The sequence below is a fragment of the Pleurodeles waltl genome, chromosome 9, assembly GCF_031143425.1.
Source record: "Pleurodeles waltl isolate 20211129_DDA chromosome 9, aPleWal1.hap1.20221129, whole genome shotgun sequence".
Classification (NCBI taxonomy): domain Eukaryota; kingdom Metazoa; phylum Chordata; class Amphibia; order Caudata; family Salamandridae; genus Pleurodeles; species Pleurodeles waltl.
Window position 1 is genome coordinate 807,748,199 of NC_090448.1, and position 27,786 is coordinate 807,775,984.

At 44.9% G+C, this 27,786-nt stretch overlaps 1 protein-coding gene across 7 annotated transcripts in view; it reads right to left on the reverse strand.

Annotated features, from left to right (window-relative positions):
* DPF2 (double PHD fingers 2) overlaps window positions 1-27,786 on the reverse strand; it is a 225,313-nt gene that overhangs the window by 70,908 nt on the left and 126,619 nt on the right. For 4 of the 7 annotated variants that reach the window (XM_069208065.1, XM_069208062.1, XM_069208061.1 and 1 more), the window contains exon 7: window positions 712-753. The exons of the other annotated variants lie outside the window; for them this stretch is intronic. In XM_069208065.1, coding sequence (XP_069064166.1) covers window positions 712-753 — 42 coding nt within the window. The remainder of the gene's footprint in view (window positions 1-711; window positions 754-27,786) is intronic. 7 annotated transcript variants of the gene reach the window in all.

The following is a 27,786-nucleotide window of genomic DNA, read 5'->3' on the forward strand; positions in this document are numbered from 1 at the left end:
ACTGCTGCTTAACATGAGCTTGGTAAAGAAAGAATTATCTATTAAAGGTAGGTTTGCCATTAGACAAACTCCAGCATGGCTATTAAAGACAGTGGCTTCAGCATGTCTATTAAAGGCGAAAAAGTGGCAACTTAGTCCAAGATAATGAAACAGGATTATGAACTCAACACAGAGGAATAGAACCATGACAAGACCACAAGCATTGAGATCTAAGGTGAAGGGAATGAGGAAGATATGAATGGGTGAAAGAAAACAATGGGAAATACAATGACAGTGAGGTGCACAACAATGGGGAATAGGTTGTAGTTGACAATAAGGAACAAACCAACAGAAGATAGATTAAAATTAGACATTGGAAAGATGGTAACATGTTTGGTAGAGACACATGAGGATTGAATGGAAAATAAACTATTAGGAAACCACATGATTATAAAAGAAATATGACAGAAAGGAGAACAGTGGCACAAAGAAAGAGTTTAAGGAACAAGATATGGAAGAGAAGGAAGATGTAAAAAAAAAAAAAAAAAAGAGGTGTTAAGGATCATGGAATAAGACAAAAATACCCAGAGCAGAACTGGCAAGAAAGTTGGGCATGTTTGGGTTAATTGTAGGCCCAGGTAACCCCTTTGAAGGCATTCTGAAACTAACACCTCAGAGTAGCCACAGAGTAAGCCTGGAGGAGGGAATGAAGCACACAGCAGAGCGGACTACCTCGCTCAGAAGGTTTCGAGGTATGCTTTTGTTTGTTACTATCTGAAATAGAGAAAGAGAAGAGTAAGAAAAAAAAAGGCGAACACAAGTGTACAGATCACACGCATGGTAAGCATAGGAGTGCTGATTTACTTAGAGGAAAAGGGAAATGCTGCAGGTAAGTAGTTTTGTATCTTGAGAATCTCAAAGAAAAGCAAGTGTACACTCAGATAAGGTACAAGAGCTGACATTTCACAGGCAGATTCAGAAACATTTATTGGCAAGGCCTTTCAATCTATTGATTTGTGAATACTGACAGACTGCGGAAACCTTATTAAACATGGTTTAGCAATTTGTTTGTGAATAGTAATGCACAAGATCCAACTCCCTCACTTTTTTAGATGACAAACTGCATTCAGGACCAGAACAGGTCCGGGCTACTTGGTATAGGTAAAGCATTAATGAAACTTAATGATCACTGGTTATATGCTTTATGTATCAAGGTAAACCAATCTGTAAGATGCAAACGACCAAAAAGGGCACATATGCTTGCCATTTAAGATAATTATACCTTGCAATCCTGTAACATCTCTGATGTTGCAAATCAAGTAACTGCATCAATATCACAAAGTATATTATTTTTTAATCTACCTTTAGAACTGGGAACATGTTTATCTAGACAAAATCCAGTTTTTATCAGGTTGAAAACATAAATGACTTACCTGTCATTCTTTCTGTAGTGCCGTTCGCTCCCTCTCCTCCTGCACACAGTGTCACTAGTGATGTTTTCTGTGCAATTATTCACCTGAGACAACAGGCTCACTACTGGTGGTTACCTGTTCAAGCATTTATTCCTACAGTTTTGGACCACAACACTGCCATACATGCATAACATCGTCATAATTCTGCCAAAGATGTTCAACCTCTCCCACAACGCTCTCTGCTCGACTGCTGGAACAAGCATTTGCTTGCAATGCTTTGGTCACCTGGAGCTTTTCTGTGAACCTTAGATTGGCCAGAATAGCCTTAATACCACTGTAGGTTACCAGTCCCCTACATATGCAGTCTCACTTGACACTCCATAAGGTCAGCTACTTTATTACACAAGTTAACAATGTGTGCTCAAGAAGACTAAGAGTTTTACAGTTCAACCTCAGGTTGGTGCACAAAATGTGCCACTAAGGGATTGGATTGCATGTCTGCCTAAATTCAGAGACACTCAAAGTCACAGTTCTGATCTCTTGCCTAATAGTGTGGTAAGTACACACCCCTTTTTCCAGATTTTGATTTTAAAGTAGACTGACTTTTCCTGTTTATATCAGGGGAGATAAGGAGAACAAGTTACTTACCTTTAGTAATGCCTTATCTGGTAGAGACATATTCTAGTTGCAGATTCTTTACCTTTGAATTTCCCCCAGGCGTCATCTTGATCCAGAGAATTTTCTGAGCGTTGATCGGCTCTGCGTCAGTCATCCGCATCATCCGCAATGGATACAACATCGTGGGTCCGATATAGGAACCACCCTGGCATGCTGACGCCAGTTTTCACAACTTTCCACGTCAGACGTGTGAAGCCATGAAGAACGCTGACTATTGGTGCATCAAAACTAAGGCCTTGAAAGGGGAGTCCCTGTCCCTAGAAATCAGGTTGCAGAGTGGGGAGGATGGGTGGTTCAGTAAGGAATCTGAAACTAGAATATCTACTAAATAAGTTGTTACCAAAAGTAAGTAACTTGTTTGTCTCAGACTTTTAGTTGCAGATTCCTTACTTTTGAATAAATAGCCAGGCAATACCAGCCCCAGAGGTGGGTCTGCGAACCAAGATCATACTAGAAAGTCCTGCAGGACCAAAAGGGCAAAGTACCCGTACCTACGGACCCGACTGTCAAGGCATTAGAGTTTGGTGAACGTGTGCAGAGATGCCCACATTGCCGCCTGACATATCAAGGCCTGGAACTCCACATGCCAATACAGTGGTTGCAGGTGTAGCTCAAGTAGAATGAGCACATAAGACTCCGGGGGGTTGCATTTTTGCCAGTGCATAGAAGATTTTAATGCAGAGTATGACCCATCTGCAGATAGTCTGCTTCCACACTGCCCCACCTTTCACACCCACATAACCGACAAAGAGAAGATCATCCACCCAGAATTCTCTTGTACGATCAAGGCAGAATGCAAACGCTCTTTTTGGGTCCAGGCAGTGGAGTGTCTTCTCTTTCTTAGAAAGATGTGGGGGTGCATAAAAAGTAGGCAAGGTGATGGATTGGCCTACATGAAAAGGCTCCTTTTGGCAGAAAAGAGCACCACTTTGTCAGGATAGATGTAAAGGTGGCTTAGATGACAATTCCAGCAGCTCACTCACCCTGCGGGCAGATGTAATGGCTACAAGGAAGGCTATTTCCAAAGTGAGAAGCCTAAGAGGACAATTGTGGAGAGGCTCGAAAGGAAGGCACATCTGAAATGTCAAAAACAAATTCAAATCTCACTGGGGCATAATGAATGGGGTGGAGGAAACATGTAAGACCTTTAAGGAACCTATTTACTATAGATGATTTACACAGAGGGTTGATCAAGGAACCTCAAAAAAGCAGAAGTTGCAGACCCGCCTTCAACAGCCAGTCGCCGAGACAGGGAAAGACTGAAACACTTGATTTTGCAGATGAGCTGCGACCACCGCCATCACCTGGGTGAACCCCCGAGGAGCGCTGGTAAGGCCAAAGGGGAGCAGGGTGAATTGAAAGTGCTTGTGGCCTACTGTGAACCGCAATTAATGACTGTGAGCAGGTATGACGGCAATATGAAAATAAGCTTCCTGCAAGTCCAATGCCACCAACCAGTCTCCTGGGTCCAGGGCAGCTAAAACCTGAGCCAGAGGAAGAGATTTAAGGATCGAAGGTCTAGGATACGGCGGAGACCCTTGTCCTTTTTGGGTACCAGACAGTAGTGGGAATAGCAATCACGACCTACTTCTGGCACAGAAACTCTCTCTAAGGCTTCCTTGGCCAAGAGAGCTGTGACCTTGGGACTTAGAGCGTACGATGGGGACATGGATGGAGGGGTAGCCTTGAAGAGGAGACAGTAGTCCCTTCACACTATTTGCAAAACCCACCTGTCTGACTTGATGGATTGCCAGCAGAGGATGTGATGGGGGATCCTGCTTCCGACTAGCCCTTAGTGAGGAGTCAGACTAGGAAGGCTTAGAGGCTGCTGTGGGGAGAGGGGGGCGTACTGGCCAGAGCGTTGGCTCCCTGATCCACAAGGTCGGTGGATTTCATGCTCTCGGCCATGTAGAGGCTGGGGAGCATGCCCAGCACAGTGGTTGGCCGGGAATGGTCGTGGTTGGAGGCCCCTTCCGTAGCCACCAAAGAGGCGAAAGGCTGACTGGGGAGGCCCAACAACGTGGCACTAGCATGAGGATCCTTGAAGCACTCAAGCGCAGAGTTATCCTTTTCTCCAAAGAGACAGATGTCCATCATAGTAGCCTGGACATCCCCTGAAAAGCCAATGTCCTCAACCAGGCACGGTAGGGCCATCGTCGACGAAACTGCTCTGCCCAGTGAGTCAGTCGAGCCTAGTCCATAACGAACAGTAAATTTTGCTGCGTCTTTCCCATCTGTAACTGCCTGAAAGAGTACATCCCTGGTATCCTCCGGGACCATTGGCAGCACTTGTGCACCCGTATCCCACAGCGTGTGGGATTAATGGCCCAACAAGCATGCAGTGTTCATGGACTGCAATGCTAAGCTGGAGGAAGAAAATAATCTTCTTACCAAGCCCACCCAACATTTTGGATTCCCTATTTGGAGGTGTAAAAGGAAAAGTGCCTTGGGAAGTGGAGACTTGGATGACTAATCTCTCAGGGGTGGGGTGTTACATCAGAAAGCTTGGCTCCCCCAGAGCGGGCGATGGTGGCAGGCATGTTCTCTGGAGCCCCTACACTGGGTTTTGTGAGAATGTAGCCTCTTTCTAGCATGGTTACCCCCATTTCTGGCCTTTTTGTCAGTGTGTTTTGCCTGTCTCACTGGGATCCTGCTAGCCAGGACCCCAGTGCTCATAGTTTGTGGCCTATATGTGTCGTCAGTATGCTTGACTGTGCAACTAAAGTTCCGCTAACCAGAACTCCAGTGCTTATGCTCTCTCTACTTACCAAATTTGTCACTACAGTTTAGTGACTCCATAGTCCCATTCTGACTGGCACACTGGACACCCCTTATATGTCCCTAGTATATGGTACCTAGGTACAAAGGGCATTGGGGTTCCAGGAGATCCTTATGGGCTCCAGCATTTCTTTTGCCACCCAAAAGGCGCTCATACAAATCTTTCTTCAGGACTGCCACCGCAGCCTGAGTGAAACAGTTCACACACTATTTCACAGCCATTTTTCACTGCACCAGGTAACTTATAAGTCACCTATAGGTCTAAACTTCATTTACTGAAGGCCAGTTGCAAAGTTACTGTGTGAAGGGACACCCTTGAACTAGCAAAGGTGCCCCCACGTTGTCCAGGGCCAATTCCCCAGACTTCGTGAGTGCAGGGACACCATTATAAGCGTGCACTACATATATGTCAATACAAATATGTAGCTTCACAATGGTAGCTCCGAATATGGCCAGGTGAGGTGTCTAAGATCATGGAACTGACCCCCACCAATCCAAATCTGGTACTGGGGGCCAATCCGATGCACCCTGGGGGCTCCACCATGGACCCCCAGTACTGCCAAACCAACTCTCTGAGGTTTCCACTGCAGCCCCAGCTGCTGCCACCTCACAGACAGGTGTCTGCCCTCCTGGGAATTGAGCAGCTAACTCCCAGGAAGGCAGAACAATGCATTTCCTTTAGGAGAGGTGTGTTACACCCTCTCCCATTAGAAATAGGTGTTACAGGAATGGGAGGGGTATCTTCCCAGAGCCTCTGGAAATGCTTTGAAGGGCACAAACGGTGCCCTCCTTGCATAATCCAGTCTACACTGGTTCAGGGACCCCCAGTCCCTGCTCTGGTACGAAACTGGACAAAGGAAAGGGAAGTGACCACTTCCCTGTCCATCACCACCCAAGGGGTGGTGCCCAGAGCTGCTCCAGAGTGTCCCCAGAGTTAGCCATCTTGGATTCCAAGGTGTGGGGACCCTCTGGAGACCTCTGAGTGGCCAGTGCTAGCAGGTGACGTCAGAGACCCCTCCTGATAGGTTCATACCTGGGTATGTAGCCAATCCCCCTCTGAGGGCTATTTAGGGTCTCTCCTCTGGGTGATTCCTCAGATTCGGTTTGCAAGATCCATCCAGGACTCCTCTGCATCCTCTGCTGACCGTCGGATCAACTGCAGACTGCTCCAGGAACAGCTGTAACAAAGTATCTAGGATGACTCCTGTGACCTGCAACTTCAGATCCAGCCAGCATTTGCAACAGTTTCCAAGGTGTGCACGCTCTGATGACTGCCTATCTTCAAGCTGCACCAGAAGAACCGAAGGAATCTCCCGTGGAGTGACGGAGTCACTTCCCTGCTGCAGGAGGCACCCTTCTGCGACGACAACTGGTACTCCGGGACTCCTCTAATGTCGAGGAGCATGATCCCTGGAACCCAGGAGGTGGACCGATGTGACTCAGACTGACCAAAGTTCCAGCTGTCCAAATTTGGTGGATGTAAGAGCTTGCCTCCCTGTGTTGCGACAGTACCCCTGTGCACAGCGTCTTCTGCAGCTCCTTGGGCTTCTGTGCACTTCTTCCGAAGGTTCTTTGTGACAGCATAGCCCAGGTCCCCAGTGCTCCATCCTGCGATGCACAACTCTGAGTTGTTCTCCGGGGGCGTGGGACTTTCCAGTGTAGTGCTGCAACAGCCACACTTTGCATCTTCTTTGTCCCAGTGTTATGGGACTCCCATGGGTGCTGCCTGTTCTTATGAGGGCTCTTTGAAGTGTTGAGAACCCCCTCTGTCTCCTCAGTTCGAGCTGAGACCCCCAGGTCCCTCCTGGGTCCAGGCAGCTCCTCTTTCACGCAAACCGCGTACTTGCTTGAACAAAGGCTTGTCGGCGGAATCCAGCAACGCAAACAGCCTGCATCCAACAACTCGACGTCGGACATCTCTTGCACCAAGCAGGAACCCGTAGCTATCTTCTTTGGTTCATTTCTGTACTCTTCTTCCAACCGGAGAATCCACTTTTGCACCTTCTTCCAGGTTGGCAAGGGCTCCTGTTCTTCCTGGACTCTTCTTTGACTTCTGGACTTGGTCTCCTCCCTCCACAGGTCTTCAGGTCTAAGAATCCATTGTTGTTGCTTGCAGTTTTGCTTAGTTTTTGCATAATTCTTCATCACGACTTATAATGTGTTCTGAGGAAACTTGCTGTACTTTACTCCTGCTTTCCTGGGCTCCGAGGTGGGGTACTTTACTTACACTCCCAGCGCCCCTCTACACACTACACTTGCCTAGAGGGAAATTCGACATTCGCATTCCACTATTTTAGTATATGGTTTGTGTTGCCCCTATGCCCATTGCAACATTTTGTATTTTCTACTGTTTGTACTATTCTATGACTGTTTACTTACCCGATTATGGTTACTAGTGTATATATTACTGTATATATATTACTTACCGCCAGGAGTACTACTGCCGCTAAGATATTTTTTGGCCTTGTGTCACTAAAATAAAGTACCTTATTAATAGTAGTATTGTCTTTTATTGTGTATAAGTACTGTGTAACTATAGAGGTATTGCAGGAGCCTTGCATGTCTCCTAGTTCAGTCTTTGCTGCTATGCTACAGCTACCCCTAGACAGCCTAAGTTGCTAGAACACTTCCTACATTTCACTAATAAGAGATACCTGGACCTGGTATAAGGTGTAAGTACCCACTTACACCTTAAGTAGGTGCCCACTTCAAACCAGGCCAGCCTCCTACAGGTGTGGACCAAGTAACCAGAGGACATCCGTGAGGGATTCATTAAAGGGGATAACGGGTTCTGAGGTGGAAGCTCCAGGTTGAAGCACCTCCGCCAGAAAGTTATACCTGACTGCAACCCAAGACAACTCAAGGTCCAAGACCTCGACCGCCCTTCTCACGCCCATGGAATAGGAAGCTCCCTCCTCTGTAGCCACGGTAGGGGGAGAAAGCAAGTCAGTATCTAGAGAGTTATCCAGTATGCTGGCCTCATCCAAGTCTCTACGCCAGTCCATAGGGGCTTGGAGCTGGTATTCTAAAGGTTCCTGCGACCCCTCCCATTCCTCACGTAACCTAGCCCATAAGAAAGGGGCTCAGGATCTGACAAAGGAGGCAAGGCTCCAGCTGGTGTCGGAGACACATGACGCCCATTCGGCTCTGAATCGGGAGTCAGCAATGAAAATGGGGATGGCCCCGCCTGTTGGTGTGAGGGTGGTGCAGAGAGCATCGGCGTAGGGTCTGGCACCAGGGAAGGTCAGGGTGGTGCAACCAACATCGGTCTGGACCAGGGCCGAATCCATGGGTACCCCTCAGTGCTGAAGCCGCCAGATTGTAACCTGAAGGGGCCCCTTTCGACTCTGAGGGGACAAAAGGTGCTCCAGCAGAGTTGTGCTGCCCAAAAATGAGAGGCATAGCCGCTTAAAATTCTCAAAGATGGACAGGGGTTGCTCCCCTCACAGAAACTCAGGGAGGCACAAAGTCAGCCCAGGCACAGGATCCTTGGAACGAGGCCTAGAGAGCCAATACATCCGCATCTCATGGATTAAGACATTCATGCATTAAACAAGCGTTAGCAAAGCCAATAGATCTTGCATATGCACAAGCCACTGGCTTTGCCAATATGCTTTAGCCATGTTGCACACCAGCGTGGCTGCTGTTTAGCATGGCTAAAAGTTAGTGGGGTAAAGGAGAGTGACGTGAAGTGGCGTGGCAAAGAATGGCATAGAGTTCAGTGGAGTATCATGGAGTGGTGTGGAGTGTCAGGGAGGCAGTAGTGTCGGAGTGGAAGGACGTGGAGTAGAGTTGAGTGTCAAAGTGTCATGGAGTGACGGAGTAACATGAAGTGGTGTAGAGCAGAGAGGATGGTGTTGCGTAGAGTGTTGCAGACTAGAGTGGCATGAATCAAAGTAGATTTTCATAGAGTTGGGTGGAACAGAGTGTAGCAGTGTAGGACAGTGGAATGTCAAAGTGAAGTTGAGTTGTGGAGTGGCGTACAGTAGAAAGGCAAAGAATAGAATGGTGTAGAGTGGCGTAAACGGGTATTGGCAAAGAGAGAGGAGTAGGGTACACTAGAGTGGCACAGAGGAGTAGAGTGGCATAGAGTGACGTGCAGTGGAGTGGCACAGAGTGGAGAAGAGTGTCATAGAATAGAGTGGAGGAAAGTGGCATAGAGTGGTTTAGAGTGGCGTACAGTGGAGTAGAGTCTCATAGAAAAGAGTGGAGTAAAATGGCATGGAGTGGAGTATTGTAGAGTGTAGTGTCGTAGACTGTTGTAAAGTGGACTAGAGTGAAGGAACGCAAAGTGCAGTGGTGCAGAACAGATTGACCAAGAGTGCAGTGGCGTACAGTGTATTCGCTTTGAGTGAAGTGCTGTAGAGTGTATTGACAAAGTGCAGTGACATAGCGTAGAGTAGTGCAGAGTAGAGTACAGTGGAATAGAGTGCAATGGCGTAGAGTAGATTAGTTTAGAATAAGGCTGAAGGGGAATATATCAGGGTAGAGTGGAGTGGTGCAGTGTAGAGTGTGGAGGTGTACAGTGCAGAGGAGTGTGGTGGTGCAGAATAGATTAGAGTTGGAGTAATAAAGAGTGTAGTGGCATAGAATACAGTAGAGTGGCACAGAGCTGACTGGTGCAGAGTACAGTGCAGAGGCATAAAGTAGAGCGGTGCAGAGAGCAGTGGTACAGAGTACATTGGTGCAGAGCAGAATAGAGTAGAGTGCAGAGACAGCACAATGGTGTAGACTGCAGTAGTGCAGAGTAGAGTGGTGTAGAGTTCATTGGCGGAGAGTGCAGTCTTGCAGAGCAGAGTGTCGTAGAGTGCAGTGGAGCAGAGTGGAGTGGTACAGTATAGAATGGCATAGAGTACAGTGGTGAGGAGTAGGGCAGGTGGGAAATGATGTAGAAATGCATAGTGTGCAGTGGCGTAGAGTGCAGTGGCACAGGATAGAGTGGCGTTCAGGTCAATGGCAGAGAGTGCATTCTTGTAGAGTGGAGTGGTGTGGAGTAGAGTCCTACAGAGTAGACGGGTGTAGAGTGGGGCAGGGCAGAGTACAGCGGAGAAGAGTGCAGCGCCAGAGAGTGCGTTGTGTATAGCAGAGTGAGGCAGGGTGCACTTGTATGGACTAAAGTGGGGTAGAGAACAGCACAGATGCACACAGTGAAGTAGCGTAGAGTGTGCACGCCAGCAGTGCTAAAGTCAGCCCTGGTGGTAGGCCGTTGTTGTTTCAGTGGAACATGGTCACCTATTTCACTGTTGACAACACACACATCCACCAAAAAGTATAAAAACTATCTTTTGAAATATGCAGGATGTTTAAGGATGTAGTGTAAACAATGTAGTTGTTTCCCAGCTCCTCTTTGCGGTTTTCTCAAACGCAGTAATATGTGTTGTCTAGGCTTTTATGGCATGGTGCTACTGGACATGGTGCACAAACTGAGGCAAGTGTTCATTAAGTGTAGATGAGTAGGCTACACCTTTTGACTTGCCAATACATGTTATTATTAAAAGGGTTTAGTACTCTGACTCGATGACTGTAAACAGAAAGATCATTAGACATTGTCTAGAGGGTCACAATTATCAAAAGGCAAGTGCTTTGAAAGATGAGCCTCAACGTAAATATTTGTTGCCAAATAAATTTTGTGCACCTCCTCCCTGCAGGTCTGTTTTAGGGGCTATGTAACAGCCTCGTAAATTGAAGCTCAAGAGGGGCACGAGCAGGCTCCAGGGGGACAGTAATCTGCATTCCTCCTGCTTTCCTGTAGAGGTTCTCGCTTTGAAGTCACAGAAAAAAAGTAAACATCAAGCTCCCTCAGAAGAAACAGCCTGACATTTGACCTTTGTGTTTAAATGCACAGCAACTGTGACAAGTTAGGAACAAGATTTAAAGGCCTGTTTCAGAAAGTGAGATTGCTGAAAGTTACAGTAAACAAGGTTTGGGCAAGGACAGGGACAGACTCAAGTTGGACAGCCTAAAACAAATAGAGCCAGCAAATAGAAAGCAAGGAAATGTGAGTTACAAGCCACAAAGCCAACAGCAAGTAGCAGGAAGCATTCACTCCCAGGGAAGCTTTCTGAATTTTGCCAACATGTCTTTAGAAAACCAGACAGCTGCCCTGTCTGGTAGGCTTTCACCTAAAATGAGTTGATGTGGGTATATTTAAATACCTGCATGAATAGAAGACTAAATCGTCTAAAGTGAACAAGTGATTCATCATTCTATGCACTCAATCGTCTATTCATCGATCCAGGTTCTCCCTTGCTCATCAACTGACTCAAAATCATACCCATGACATACAATTTTAACTTTCAATGAAGAACACCAACTTACTGGAAAAAAGGCAAACATTATTGGGTTTGCCGATGTTTGCTACTTTTTAATGTTTTGAGTAAGACTAAGAAATAATAGGGACTTGTACTTCTCATCACAAGCCTAAAATTCTACACCATTAGGTTTTCTGGAATACAAAACCAGTGTCAATCTGCCATGTGCGACTATCACCAAATGCTCGACTACCCACTTTCAATTATTTGAAGCAATGTAACTCCTTGGGCAATGGCTTTTTTTCAAATTACTTGTCATTCAAGAAAAATGTCAAACTATTTGCGTACTGCAAACTGTTCCAAATGAAAGTGTCTATTTTATTGCTGTCCTCTACAGTGAAACACTAACTGTAAGACTATAAAGAGTTGCCCATTTCCTAGTAGTCACAACCTAGGTAGGCTCAATTGCCTTCATCAGGAAAATTCTCCAAGCAAAATGTTTCAGATTCTGGCCAATTACCTGCAGAGATGGTCTAGCAATGAAGCACTTTTCATATGCATTAAATAGAGCGACTCACATCTCCTTCAGAATTTAAGCGGACTTCCGGGGTAGTAGAAGACTTGACACATCAATCTGCTGCTACTCATACAAACATCTGTTGCCCAACAATAGCCTACCCATCCAATAGCATTGCTGAGGTATCTTAATTTACCATTAAAGTTATTTATGAGGGTGAGAAAGTGCCTCATGGGTCAGGTTAGTGTTTGGGACTGGGCTTGATAGTGTTGCAGTGCTATCAAAGTAAGATAATGAGGGAAGACCAAACCTGTTGAGGTGGGCCCTTCAGTGGACCTGACAGTAGGATAAGAGCCTAGAACGGACTATCTCAATTCAGATGGCTCTGCCACACACTTTCTACTTAGGCAATCAGAACTGCGGAGGAACAGATGAGCTGCTCCTCACCTTTAAGCTCGGCCCTGGGCAATGTGAGAAAGTGCCTCCTTTTGTGTGGCCTCCCGTTTCTTTGCTGACTGGTATTGCTGATTTGTGAACTCCACATACTAGGATACGGCTGTCCAGGCCCTAGTGTATGTTCTATGATCCCTAAAACATGTTAACACTGGTAAATGGGCTAAGAAATATAACACTGGCAAGGAAATACGAAATCACCTGTGGACTGCAGTATATGCTGTGATATCCACTAGGCCTGCAAAGGAAAAGTGGCTTCAGGCCTAGCTGTGCAACCTGACTCCTGCTGCTTTTAAACATGCAGGCAAACCTGTCAAAATAATCCATTTTAATAGGAAAAATCAAGTCACTCCTAAGTAGGCCTTGATGCCCACAGGTAACGGTGCCTTTTATTTAAAGGTGTTACATAAAAAAATGTATTGTTGCATTTACCTTCACTTACAAGTACCCAACAGCTATTTTCACTGTAAAGGGCTATAGCTGTCATATGAGAAAAACTGGAGCTCCAAATAAACTTTTAACCCTGCTATCTTAAGTTTGGGGCAAGCTATTGGTATAATTCAAGCACTATTTTTAATGTTTCATGAAAATCCAATTCAGCACTGAAGTCGGATATTTAATAAATATTTAGTTATTTACTTCTGTGGATCCCCATGTTATCATTACAGGAACCTGGGGACCCCCAGTGAGTCATTAGTGGAAGCCTGGGACTCCAGCCTAAGCATTTTCGATGGTTTGAATTGCAAAAAATGCACAAAAACTACAGAAACAAGCATTTGTCAAATAAATACACAAATGATGAAATATTTTATTTAATTTGTACCAGCCCAGTAGGAGGTTACCCTGGTACCAGAACCAGCTTGCTGTAGCTGAGGAGGACGGACTGCTCATATGCCGTACAACACACCTCCTGGCTAGCCGGCAGGCTCCCTTTCCAGAGAAGAGGCCTGTGCCCTCTGGGATAACCCTCAGAATGGTTGCAATGGTGGATGGTTTCTGCCAAAACCAATTACTTCAGTGGCCCTTGTCCAACAGCTATCTGGCTTCAAAGGATTTCCGTGAGAACAGCTAGCAACCTTGCCCTGGTGAAAGATTTCAACTTCCATTTCAGTCAGAACTTAAAATCTTTGTCCAAGAGAAACACGCTTGGTGTATCCAACCTGCACTCTATCAAGGTCGACTTTAAATCATGCCTTGATCCAAGTCAACCATGAACAGAGACCATAGATTGGCACTTTACTTTTTGCTGGTGCCTTTTGGCCAAAATCCTTAACAATTCATACCTCTGGTTCCCCGTACTGGATTTTTTTTGTGCTGATGTCAATTTACTCATTGAGGTTTTTCTAAATTGTTTGAGGGATTTTTATTGTGTTGTGTTTTAAATTTTAACTGTTTCTTACTTCTAAATACTTTACTGAATTTCCTAATTAAGTCTGTCTCTGTGCCCCAGCTACCAGGGAGTAGAGTCCAGGGTAAAATAAATGAAACTGTGTTATACCATAACAAGTTTGAGGCCTTATTCCATTTGGTGACTTCAATTCAACCCATTAATAATGTAACTTTTTACATACGGTTTTCACCATTTATTTCTTCTAAATTCTACCCCCTCATTTTATGTAATCACAAATTGCCAAGTTCTAATCTTGACTTTGCTAAAGACTTACAGTACCCTAGTCTGGAGGCAAAGGAAGCGTGAGCCAAACAAAGCAATGCCTTTATCAGACTTCAAGCTTGTCTCCCAATAAGCGAGAAGCACACCTTCGTCATTTGTTCTTGTGTTCCTCTTGTTTAATCAGGCTTCAGGTGAAGAGATATGAACAAGGTGGACTGATCAAGATGTCATTGTGTATGACAAGCACTGACGAGAGACCATCAGCAACACAGAAAGATTGGGAAAGTCGCCAACTTTTCACTTTATCAGGAAAATCTACACCGAAAAAAGGGAAAGAGCCAGCAATCTTCTTTCACCCAATAGGTTAGATTAGTCTGGGGGGTCAGCTCAGAGATATGGACGCCATCTTGTTCACACTGGACAAAAGGCAACCTTCAGAGATACCACCTCGTGCATACCCATGCACATAATACCAATGGCACTCATCCAAAGTCAGGCAAGAAGTGCCAATTATTAGGAATTCACATAGGGGTTCCAGTAAAATGCCACTCACCCAAGGCCAGGAAAGAAACGCCAGTTATTAGGAATTCAACCAGGGGTTCCAGTAAAAGGTTATATACTCCTGAACTATAATTCTAATGCCACCACAGCAAGTCACCTCATCATTTGGAATTAGGAAGCAGTTGAAAATCTCACTCTAATTAGGAGTTCACTTTCAGTTATAAGATCAAAGATCCATGGCATGATCAACAAGTGAACTCCTGCTTTTTGTTTTATCATTCTGGTCTGCCTATGAGTATTATGCTTCCAATTCCTGCATGTTCCCCTACACTGCTCTTTTTGACCGCCACTTCCTTAGCTACTGTAAATCGAGAGTATGTATCCAGTTTTGAGTCATATGACTTTCAATGGAAGAGGAAGAGCTTCTAGTTAGGTTAGATATACAGCGCAACAGCTAAAATTGTGGTAATGCAGTACTCTTACTATGCAGTCATTATAAGTGGACTTGTATATTTTACTGGGAGTTTGTGGTTGTAGTATTACCTGAATGGTACTATTTTGCCAAGGATGTGCTAGGACATGATGTGGGCTTGGGCTAGTTATGTCAGATGAACTTCATGCTACTGGTATGCACACAAATGTTTGCAAATGTATGTGATATGATTGGTTTAGTTATTACGCAGCATGTATTCCACATACCCACCTGAAGGGTAGAAGAATGGTGTGAGTTCAATTTATTCAATCTTAGGATGGGGGTGTCACTTACAGCAGTAAAATTAGCACCACTTTATAGCGGTTTTAGAAGTCCACCCAAGATGGGGAAGAGACAATTCAAGGCAATCCAAAGACAATGAGGAAATGCGACACAACAAATAATCTAGAAAATTCTACCTACAAATCTCAAAGGAGAGCGTGTTTAGTGTAGTGACTAGGATGAAATCCAAGTAAACTGGCCAACAAATCGCAGTAGAGGATCCAGGGTGTCTACCAGTGCGAGAGATGGAAAGGACGGCCTATTTGTGTGAGCAGCATTTCTCATGGGCAGCTGTATCATGCTTGAAATGTGAGCTCGGAAGGTGAGGCAAAACAAAAATCTTGGGAGATGAAAAGGAGGAAACTTGCAGGAAACCAAACACAAAGGAGACATCTAAATAACTAAAACACTATTACATAATAAATTCCCTTTCGATTTAGTAACCTGTTTTAGCACAAAGGGCATCAAGGATTTGTACAGACGTATTATAAAGTTTAGACACCCATAGCAAATTAATTGTCCATTTTAAAAAAAAACTGCAGAGGAAAGTGAGATGCACTATGACCATTTAGTTTTAATATGTGCTGAAACTTGATGGACAAAGAGGTGGTGAGAAGCTAGAAGAGGTCTCTGACCTATGTTAAACCTACACTTGAACATGGTGATCACAGGGCATAGAGGTGTGGGTAACATATGAGATGTTTGTTAGTGGGCTGGTCACTTGAGCCCAGTGGCCAGCTGATTAGCTTTGTATGTTACTGAGGCTCAACGCTAAGTATGAAAGTTTGTACTTCTGCAAGTTAAAGAAGTCCTGTAAATTCATCAAATGGAAAGAGTGAATTCTAAAATGTTTTTGGCCCTGATTGTGACTCATACTCACATAGAGTTAGGTTTTGATAAAATATGACACTATGAGGAGTGCTGATATGTCCTACAGAGGACAACATATCTGGTCCCAATGGATGTACCTCGGAGTGCACAAGATTGGACAGGGCAGCCAGACTTGAGCTGTGCCCGAGGCCAAGGCTAGTTTCACCTGAGGCTGCTTACAACAGTGTTTGACACACACCCTGTCAAGACGCCTGGGAGGCACAGCACAAGATTTTTATGACGGCTCTAGAAAACCACTGGGGGTCAGATTGGTAGTACAATGGTGGTGTTTGGGCTCATGAGAGACAAAGCCCTGCTCATGTAGATGGTATGTATTACTGAGTATAGGGCCACCTAGCTCATAAATAGACTTAACATTGTTTCATTTGAAAAACAGTGGGAACAAGAGAATGGAGAGAGAGAAACTGAGACACATTGTCTCCTCACTGGGGAAGAGACTTCCACTGCAATCTTGAAAAACGTGGGGTTTTGCAAGGAGCCATAAAGCTCACCTAGCAGCATAGAGTATTTATGAAAAGAGAAGGTCTGTGGAAGTTAAATCAGAGAGAGGACGACATAATAGGTCTACATACGACTACTCTGGAGTTTACTGAGGTGATGTTTCAAAGTCAAGAATCAAACTATTGATGGATTAGTGTTTGGATTGTCAGGAGGCATTTAACTTCACCTCCTGAATGATGAGGGGACAGAGAACTGCCTGAGGTGTTAACTTATCTGTGGAGGTTAAAGGGACATCTAGTCAAATTATTCCAGACACCTGAGATACCGATCAGTGTGATGGCAAATAAGGCAACAAAGGTGTTCAACCTCTTCATCGTAGTGGAGAGCAAGGTGATGTAATGCCTCTTTTAGACAGAAGAGACGTTGGGCATTTGGTGCATACTTGAGGCAAGTATAGAAAAATCTACTCGACAACTCGCTATGGTGAGTTTTATTTTATGAGGTCGAGTTATTTTTAGATTCCACTCGACCCTTATGGCAGGAGGACAAATAAGAGGTGTTTTGTTCAGTCAGAAACTGAATTAGCAGTTAAGATGCCTTTAAATCTTATTCTTGTCACATCTGCTCTATGTTCAGAGACAGAGGTCAAAAGTCAGTTTGTCTTCTTGCAATGCAAATACTTTTCCTTGTATTTGCAGAGTTCCAGGATTTTGTAAGGTGAACTGTCTGACCTATGTGAAATGAAAGGCTTCTGATATCAGGTTTTTCCTAACACACAACACTTAAATAACTAAGTCAACTTTACAAATATTTCAAAATATATTTACGTAGCTGTGAAATACCATTTTCTACTTCTGTGTGATGAAAAAAATATTTTAATAGAAAGGAAAAAAAAAGTCAGAACACTTTACTTAGTGATGTGCAAATGATAAATGGTTTCTGAAACCCAATTTTCATAGATTATTGTTAATACACAATATAGTTTTAACAGCAAGTTAGTGTGAAGGTATTTGGAAATTTCTTGGAAATGTACTGTCTGTAAATGACAGTGCGCCACTACATTATGCTTTAGTAATATATTTATTAAGAGTGAGTGTTTAAACATAACCTGAGAAACACTCCTGCCCTGATGGCAAAGCTATTAGTAAACTAAGTCTCTCACAGTCTGAGGTAAAAGAAAGTATGTATAAGCGTGTGGGCACAAGTTTCTTGACTAGCAACTAATGGGATAAAGCGGACTGGGGGGTCAGGTCACCGAGAGTGTGCAGACGAAAGCAGCTAAATTGCCTATCTATTCCTGGCTGGTTCGTCAATGGGAGTACTGGGTTAATGCCAAAGGTATTCCAGGGGCACATAGTTGGCCCAAACCAGCTTGGCACCGCAGTCTGTCACAAGTCCACACTGTGTACCTTTTAGGGTTAAGCATAGCCATCAGCCGCAAAGCAGGTGAACAGAGGAAAGTGTTGAGTGGAGTTGGAGTTGTCTGTTTCAATGGATGCATGCGGTTGGAAGGGCATTTGAATACCACCAGAAATTAACAACATGGGCCTGAGTGATAAAATAGTTCTACGTTTTAGGCAGAAAGTCTGCACTTTTCAAATGGGAGGGTCACCGTATTATAGATATAGCAAAGTTGTTTGGCAGCCCAGGTAAGCTAGTAATGCAAGGCCACGATTGGTTTAAGTGATCAGCAAGATGGGTGGTGATGTTCACAAATAGATACACTAATTTAGGAAGGACAACCATCTTAGTGATTGCTAATGGGCCTGCCATGGAAAGGGGAAACGTGATCAACCCAATCATCCAGTCTGGTAATAGCTGTGCAAGAGTTATCATGGAGCACAGATTCTATATCTCTACTGATGTGGATCCCCAACTATTTAACGGATGCAGTGTTCCATTACAAAGGGTATTCTAGGTCGTACTGGGAAGAAGAGAGAGTAAACAGAAAGACAACTCTCTTGACCGATGGATATCCTGGGGAGAAAATAAACTTAAGGAAATGCTGTATTATAGGTGAGATAATGGCTGATGGGACTTTAACAACAATTTCACAGAGAAATACAATAAGTTGTGGAACCATCAAGCTTGGGCTCCTTTCTGAATGGTGCTTACGGACCCCGGAGACGAAAGGCTCCATAGCAATGGCAAAAAGAAGAGGGGCAGTGGTGTTGCCCATGAACACCTGCACCAACCTCCCCTTGATGAAAGTCAGGAAGGCTTTCAGTGTCAAGTGGATGGCCCTCAGCTCCAGATGACTGATGTGGAGCCAGGACTCTGCTGGAGACCAGAGGCCTCTGATCTCCAACTCTCCCAGAAACGGCCCCAGCTAGAAGTGATGCGTCAGTCACCACTGTCAGCTCTGGATGGGGAAGGGAGAGAGGTCTGGCACTGACCCAATCATAATTCAGCAACTACCACTGCGGTCATCTCTAAGATGTGAACACAGTCAGAGAGGTCCCATTAATGTTGGGCCCACAGAGACTACCAATCACACTGTAGAACCCGCATATGCCGCCTGGCATGCTCAACCAGCAAGATGTAGGAGGCCATCAGTGCCACACCCTCAGAGTCAACCTCACTGAAATCCAGGACCGATGCTGAAAGATCAGGATCGTAGCCTGTATATCCTGGACTCTCTTTGCAGGAAGAAAGCCATGAAAGCGAACTATGTCCAGAACAACTCTTGTGAAGGGGAGCACCTGAGGAGTGGTCAGAAGTGCCTTTAGCACATTTAGAGTGGGACCCAAGGATGACAAGGGGTTTACCGCAGTCTGAAGGTGTTTGACTGGGGCTAGCCTACGTTCAACAGCCAGACAATGAAGTATGGGGAATACTGGCACTCCTGACCTCCGGAGGTGTTCTGCTACCATCACCATCACTTATGTTAGCACCCGAAGGGCACAGGTGAGACCAAAAGGGAGCACAGCAAACTGAAAATGCTCCTCCCCACCAAGAACTTTAGGCAGCGCAAATGGGCCAGCAAAACAGGAATATAAATATAGGTTTTCTGCTGATCCAACACCACCAGCCAGTCTCCTGGGACGAACACCAACAAGACCTGGGCCACGGCGACCATTTTGAACTTCTCCTTCTCCAGTAGGGCATTGCGAGGGCACAAGTCTAGAACAGGATGAATACCTCTGTCCTTTTTGGACACCAGAAAGTAGTGTGAATTCCAATCACACCCTACTTCTGAGACTCTCTCTCGAAAACCCCTTTGGCCAAAAGGGCATGCACTTCCTGTCACAAAATAGACAGATGGTCCTCCATCAGTCACTGGGGTGAGAGTGGTAGGTGCGGGAGGGAAGAAAGGAAGGGTAGGTCATTACCTTTGTGGATAATTTGCATTCCCACCTGCCTGATGCGATATCCTGCCAACCCAGATAGAACTGGTGGATTCTGCCTCCTATCAGGTGGCTGTGACCATGTATGGGTACACTAAAGCAGCTTGGTGGCTGGGGAGGTGGCGTATTGAGGATGGCAATGGCAGGCTGAGCAGCACACTGATCTTGGCCGTGGGCACCACGGCCTCTTCCACCAAACTGCTGAGCTCCCTGCTGGGGAGGGGCAGACTGGTAGTAAGTTATCCCTCGTTTAAAGAGATGAAAGAAACACTGAAACTGCTGCTGACGAGGATGGGAAGACTGGTAAAGGGAGTGAGCGGTAGCCTTACTCTTTTAAAAAATGTTCAAGGGCAGAATTAACCTTGTCCTCAAACACCTGTGTCCTATCGAATGGCATGTTCATCAGGAAGGACAGGACATCACCGGAGAAACCAGCAGAACGTAGCCACAAAAGGTGAAGAATGGCAACGCTGCGTAGGTGGCATCCAAGCAACAGTGAATTGGCTGCATTATGACCGTCCTGAACGGCGTGTGACAGAACAGGGCGAAAATCTTCAAGAATGCCTGGGAGGACTTCGGCCACTGAGTACCAGAGGGCATGAGTGTAGGGGCCTAGCAAGCAGGAAGCAAAAATGGACCGTAGAGTCAAACCAGCGAATAAGAGGAGGCATTTACTGAATGTCTTCTGAGGCTCTCGGGAGAAAGGTGCTGAGACAAAAAGGTCAGGTCTGGAGTAGGGCGATGATGTCTGGCAATTTGCCAGTTAAAAGGTGGGCCGGAACACTGCTTAGCCCAAGCCCCTTGTAAGTTTTCAGTCAAAGCTCCATTAAAAGGTAGGAGAGGCTCAGAAGCGGTCTGGCCAGGCTATAGGACTTCAGTAAGGAAGCTGGTCTTCACCTCCCTAGAGGGGAGCTGGAGGTCAAGGACTTCTGCAACCCTATGCAGAAACAATAGCATAGGAAGCAGATTTTTCCCTTAGCCGGGACAGAAGGGAAGCAAAAGAGCTGACTCTGGGGAGGTGTCTAGCCAACTACCATCTTGCAAGTCCTCACACCAACTGCCATTGGAATCGAGCTGAGCGAACTCATCACCTTGGTCAGGATCGTTGTCAAAGTTTGCACCATAAGGAGAATGTAAAGAGTGTTGCTTGCCTGATGGTAAGGCGAGTACAGAAACTTCGGTCTGATTCAGTCGGTCCCTGACACAGCTTTCTGCTCTCCTGGGGAGACATTCAAATTACTTTCAGGAAAGGACACAATAGAAGCCTGGGTGGGAGAGAGGTGTTACTTCCCCCTGGCAGAAAGCAACATGGCTGTTGGCCCGAAAGGCGAGCTTCAAAGGAGAAGTTGCATTTGAAGGGCAAATGGGAATTCTTGGGAGAGAGGCTGCTCGATTGTTGAGGTAGATAGGCCAGCACTAGGGACTGAGAAGGGAAGCCAGTCGTCCAATTGTTTTTTCAGGGGAGGGCAGCCCCCTTGGTGACCATATCTCTAGGATGAGTTAGGGAAGTCTACCCACAGAAAGAGAAATACTGCCATCTTGAGAGTGGGCAGAATAGGGACTTCTGGGATAGCTAGATGCCATACTTCACAGGAAGTTGTCATCAGATGGGGGGGGGGGGGGGGGGGGGCTTTGTCACGTATTGGCTAGTGACTGTGACATCCCCTGAAGGCATTTTCCAGGCATAAAAAGAGCATCCCGGGCATCCAGAACTTAGATCTCCTTGGACTGAAGAAGAGGATCGAAAAAGGACTGCCCTACTGCACCAAAGATCCAGCGAAGAGAGACTGCATTGACGTGAACTGCACCCGCTATACTTGGTGGCTAGCAAAGTAGACGGAACTGTGCCATACTTGTGGAGACGTCAACTCCTGACCCCAGCCAAAGCACGATATGCCAAGAATCAGTCGGCTGACCTCCTGTTCGCAGCACAGGTCCACTACAACAGATACTTACCCAAGGTTTCCTTGAAAAACTTTTTAAGTTTTGTTGGATTTTCCAATGTTTGTTCACAGTTACATATAAAGTTTTGATTTACTAAACCTTCGAAATTCTGTATCTCTGGACCCATCTAGTGGGTCTTTTTCATTCTGGTGTCTAAAATTACATAAAAATGTAATCCATTTTTATAAATTGGTATTGTATTTTTTGGAGTGTCTTGTGTATTTCTTTCTCAATTGCTTTGGTGCTTTTTAAATGTGTTACGAATGTTCCTTTATGTAAGACTGGCTGCTCAGAGTCATAGCTATCTAGGGTTGAGCTGGAGGATGAACAAACAAAACCTATCGGTCCTACAAAGGATGGTACGCATAGTACATGGTGAGGTAGCACAACCACACCATATATTACACGCCATTTCCAAACACAATGACATTTGGTAATATGAAGATGTTGTTACCTTCATGTCTGAGGTCCCATTTCTCTCTAGCAAGAAGTAGGATCAGGTCTCTATCCTTGAAGCATAAAAGTCTGGCAACCGTCAGATGAGCAGCTGCTTCGGAGTGTGGAGGTGGGGGTCGAGGGGAGGGCTGCAGACCTAATGACCTATGGGCTCTCTTCACCAAGAACACTGGGTGAATACAGCACTACTAAACAGACTTTTGAGCATGTTTGAGCAAGCTCAAAAGTCTGTTTAGTAGGGTTGTGCACTGTCATGGATTCAGATTTCTCGAGTATGTGTAGATTGTTGCGGTGTGAACGAGCCACTAGACCTTCATTTTAGGCTTGAACAGATGACAAGATCCTCTCCATTTGGGACAGTTTCACCTCTCTGCCACCCGCTGCATCCTCAGCTTCAAACACATGTTGCTCCAGATGGTCCATGTGGTCACTGTGCTTCTCAAGCGTCTAAGTCTATCAAGCTTGTCTGTCAGTGTCATGAGGTAGCCCACACAAAGGGCCTAGAGGATCTCTTAGTGTCAAACACCACTATCAGCTGTTTAGCACCCTGCTGCTCCATTACTGCACATCAGGCAGAGAAGAAGGCCATGGCTCAGGCCCGGGGGTGTGTGTCAAGTTTATGCTTCCCAAAGGCACTCACAAATGGATACCACAGAGTGCAGATTGGTGAAGTGTACAATGCATCCGGGATTTCAGTTTTAGAAGGGTCCCTTAATGCACCTCAATGCTGTGGTTGGCTGAGAGAGATTCAGAAGAGTGTCAGCACCATATGGGGCAATCCCAGTAAAACACACACAGTCAATACACTGGCAAAGGCAAGAGTTGGTAGGCACAAACAGACACCATTCAATGCCCTAAGGAGCACACAAACACCTTGGGTCCAGCAGTCCTGATGTTTCCCTCATGGGCATTGGTGAATATGGGACCGGCCTCAAACCTCAACCGTACAGCATGCCCTTAAAGTCAATTTACCTCCACTCAGGCCTGCTGGGCAATCGCACCAGGGGTAGGAGCCAGGTATTCTCCAGTATTGTTACAGCTTTGCAAGAATGCTTGGAGGACGCTGCCGCACCGGAGCTTTCTGCCTGGCAGCCTCCTACCTGACTGCCCAGCAGTCCCTGCCACCACCCCCGTGTGACAAAAGCAAAAAGAACAGATGATGGACGGAATGCTTAACAAATCAAACATTTACCCCCAGTTACAGATCTTGGTTTAATCAATCATTTGTTGCTTACCACACCACTTCAGTTTGGACCCAGCCATATGCAAATCACTCTTGACCCTGCTCCCATGGAAACAGCATGGGAAGGGTATGCCAAGACACGAGTCCTGTGCTCTCGATGCCACTGGATTCAGACTTGCCGGGCTCATAACGGCTGATATTCCCAGACCGGTCCTAGGATGCTTGTTTTTGGTCCAGGGAGGACCTGGCCTGGTAGTTCGGGCTGGACTGTTCCCACTGGGAGCAGGGTCAAGAGTGATTTGCAGATGGCTGGGCCTTAACTGGGGTGGCGCGGTGGGCAAAAAAAAAAAAACAATGGATTAAACCGAGATCTGTGACTTGGGTGGGTGAATGTCTCCTTTGCTCAGCATTCCGTCCATCATTTGTTCTTTTTGCTTTTGTAGCCATAAGCGTGAAGGGCATGCCCAGACACGGGTTTTGTGCTCACTGTGACACTGATTTCAACCTAATCTGGCTGATGAAGGGTGATACCCCGAAACTGGTCCCAGGATGCTCGTTTCTGGAACAGACAGGACCTGGCCAGGCAGTTCAGGCTGGACCTTTCCTATAACAGCAGGGTCAAGACTGATTTGCCTATTGCTGGGTCAAAACTGGGATGAAGTGGTAAGCACATAAAAATAAATAAATAAAATAAAATGTCTTACTGCTGTAAATGATATAAAAACTTAAAAAAATTTGGTGTGAGTATGGCAGACATTTTGTTCCATTCTGCAAACCTCTAGGAACTGTGGCCTTCTTACATTGTCCATAGATATTAGTGGACTGGGGCTTTATATCGATCATTTTGACACATGTTTTTTTTTCGGAGACCTGGGCCATCACAGATGTGTATAGGCAAGGTTTTAATTCTTATTGTAAAAAGGCCATTCCTTCTGACACGGGGAGGGCAGTGGGGGCCTCATTATATGGGTAAACATGTCTGCGGGCTGTACCATAAAGGCAGTATATATTGATTTGCCTGACATTCTAGACCTTATTATGAGCAAAAAATTCTGGTCCCCATATTTGCTTGTTAACTTCTATAACAGACCTATTCCCTTCGTCCAAAGTTCCAAAACATTTAGTCTTTTAAACTCATTTTTGGCAGATTTGGACTCTATTTGCGTCATCATTTTAGGAGATTTTAATACACCCCACTTGAGCTGTATCCTCCATATATATATCTTACACAGGATGAAGATCGACTGTGGGGAATTCGCCCCCTTTTACAGTCTGTAAGTTGCCCAAAATCAGTGACAAAGCTTTCCACATTATAGATCTAATGGTCATGTATGGCCTGAGAACAGGGAATGGACGTTTCTTTCAGATAACCCCGGCAAGCCTACCTTTACTGGGGGTGTGGTGGGGGAGGTGGACTACTATAGTTTTATTGATTATGCTCTCATTGATTTAAGGATATGGCATGAGATAATCGATCTTGGGATAGGTTATCACCAGGACAGTGACCATTTCCCTATTTTGGTAAATTGGGCTATGATGTCTTCTAAAAAGGGGGAGGGATTTGAGAGATCATGATACTATACTCCTGGTGGCAATGTCCAGTAATCATCGTTCTACTAAATGGGAAAATTTGAAAAGCCTGGGGACCTAGTAGCAGACTCTCACAGTGTGGCCACTAGCCAGCTCTAAGAGTTCACTTTAAAAAAAAAATTCTCCTGATCAAATAGTCGGCAAGCATGAAATATTTTGTCATCGCTTGCGGTCGCTATTCATTAAGGAATGTAAAGGAAGAAAGTGGCGGAGCGCAGGGAGGGCTAATAAGTGGTTTGATAATAGCTGCAGACAAGCTAAGAATAGCCACTTACAGGTGATACAACAGAAGACTAGACCAGTGATAGTTCAAGCCAGGCGAGTTTCTGCAGATGTCTTTAAGGTGACTAAGGCAAAATGGGAGTGTAGGCCACATGGAATAAATTATTAACAGCTTCGAGAGAAAAAGACAGCAAACGTTTTGGGGTTTTATTATCCCAAAATGGGCGAAGACTGGGTTCTTTACTTTAGTGCCCTATAAAGAGCTGAACTTCAACAAATAAACGTTGCTGGTGATTTAACTGTGCCTTGTAATGAAGGGAAGGAAGAAGGGTCAATTGTGCCCCTTACTCTCAAGGAAACCAAGGTGGCTACGTTGGCGCACAAATCCAAGTAAGCCCCTGGATTAGACAAAATTCCCATAGATTTGTTTAGATCTGACCTGAAGACTTGTGGTCCGTAAATAAATTTGGTGTCCAATGCCCTGCTGTCAGGAAGTGATATTTCTAGCTCCTGGAAATGTGCAATATTAGTCCCCATCTATAAAAATTGAGATAGGTCTATTCCTAGCAACTACTGACCAATAAAGTCTAATAGATAATATTCAGAAAATATTTTGTTACCAAATACTAGTCAGACTTTGGGACTGGATTTTGGAATGTAATGTTTTGTCTCATTTGCAAGCAGAAGATAAGCACAGTGGACCAAATCTTCCTCTTTCTTGCGATAAAGTTGAAACCTGTTGACTTGGAAGCTGAGAGACAGATTGTTGCTTTCGTAGACCTTAAGTCTGCTTTTGATTTAGTTCCTCGTGCTAAATTGTGAGACCTTGTCTAGAATTGGTGTACCTAGAGGCTTGTTGACACTGAGACAGAAATTGTACTCTGAGAGAGTTAGATGGGACATGGATGGCCAATTATCAGAAGAACTTCCAACCTAAAAAGGAGTTTGTCAAGGGTGTTTCCTGGCTCTCACTCTTTTTCTCTGATACATTAATGCCTGTATACCCTACTTATATGACTATGAAAATGATTCTCCTAAATTAGGTCAACCTAAAACACAGTGTTTTTTATTTGCTGATGACACTTTATTATTATCTAAAACAGCATCTGGCTTATCTAAACTTTAGGAAAGATTCTTGGTGTATTCTAAAGCATACAGCCTTCAAATAAATACTTTGAAAACTAAATACATTGTATTCGGAGACATCAAGCATAAAGTGAAAAAATCTATACTTTTAGACGGGGAAGTCTTCGAAAGAGTCCCTGAGTTTGATTACTTGGGCATTTGATTAGAGGACTCCCAAAGGTGGGCAGGCCAACTAACGAAGTGCACTATGTCCCTAAAACATCAAGTGGGGGCTATTTTAAGGTTTGCTAGCACAGCACCCACTTTTCCCATTTCTACAGCTTTGGAGATTTAAAAAAAGTCAAGCCTGTGGGGCAGCTCTTTATGGTGCTGAAGTCTGAGGGCATTGTAAATTGGATGCCATAGAAAATGCTGAAAATGACTTTTTTTAAATGTTACTTAAGATTCCTCAGAGCTCACCAACTCTCCCCATTTGCTTAGATTTAAATATACTATCCATTGCAGACATTGCTGCCCTAAAGCCATTACAGTACTGCATAAGGGTATGATCCATAGATAAACTCGGGCCTTATAGGGAATGGTTTAGGGGCTTACGGGATGGCCCGCTTGTTAACAAATTTCCTTGGTGCCATTAAGTAAAGAAGTGGCTTTTTAAGCTATGGTTGCGAACGTATTGGTCAGATCCCTTAAATCTTCCGAGCGACGCTCTGCAGAAACTTAAACACTTATTGGGACTGTGTACAAGGTGCGAAGCTAGCTAATGTGCCCTTGGTCAGTTTGACAGTAAGTTTTCTGGCTGTTAATGCTCCTATGAATTCGAACATTTGTTTTACCATTTCGCAGCCATTTGCACAAGCAACTTAGAACAGGATCTTTACCTTTGCTTGCTTTTACTAGCAAACGTAAAGATAATTCTGGAGTGTCCAGCACTTGCCCTATGGGATGTGCAACTCAAGAGAAGTTTGAGCATGTCCTCTTTTTTTCTGCAGCTTTTAAGAAACAGGCCCATTGGATTAAACCCCTTTGCAAATTGCTGGGATTTAATGTTTACCACTCTGCCCTGCAGGTCTGTTGAACCAGTACTTATGGCCCTGTTGTGTGTGCTGTAGCTAGGTTTCTTGGAAAATCAGGATCTATATATATATATATATATATATATAGAAAATGTCACTTACCCAGTGTACATCTGTTTGTGGCATGAGACGCTGCAGATTCACATGCTGTGCATTATCCTGCCATCTAGTGTTGGGCTCGTAGTGTTACAAGTTGTTTCTCTTTGAAGAAGTCTTTTCGGAATCACAGGATCTTATATATATATATATATGTTTGATGGCATGTGTAGCTGCAGATACACATGCTGTGCATTATCCTGCCATCTAGTGTTGGGCTTGGAGTGTTACAAGTTGTTTTTCTTCGAAGAAGTCTTTTCGAGTCACGAGACCGAGGGATTCCTCCCTTTCAGCTCCATTGCGCATGGGCGTCGACTCCATCTTAGATTGTTTTTCCCGCAAAGGGTGAGTTAGGAGTTGTGTATATAGTAAAGGTGCCCATGCAATGGAGTAAGTATGTCTGTACATAATGTGATTATAAGTGATATATATTTACAAATTTACAAATGTACAAGTTTTTTCAACATATATTACATATAGTTTTCATCAACTTAAAACGGCTACAGGCTCCCGGGGAGGCGG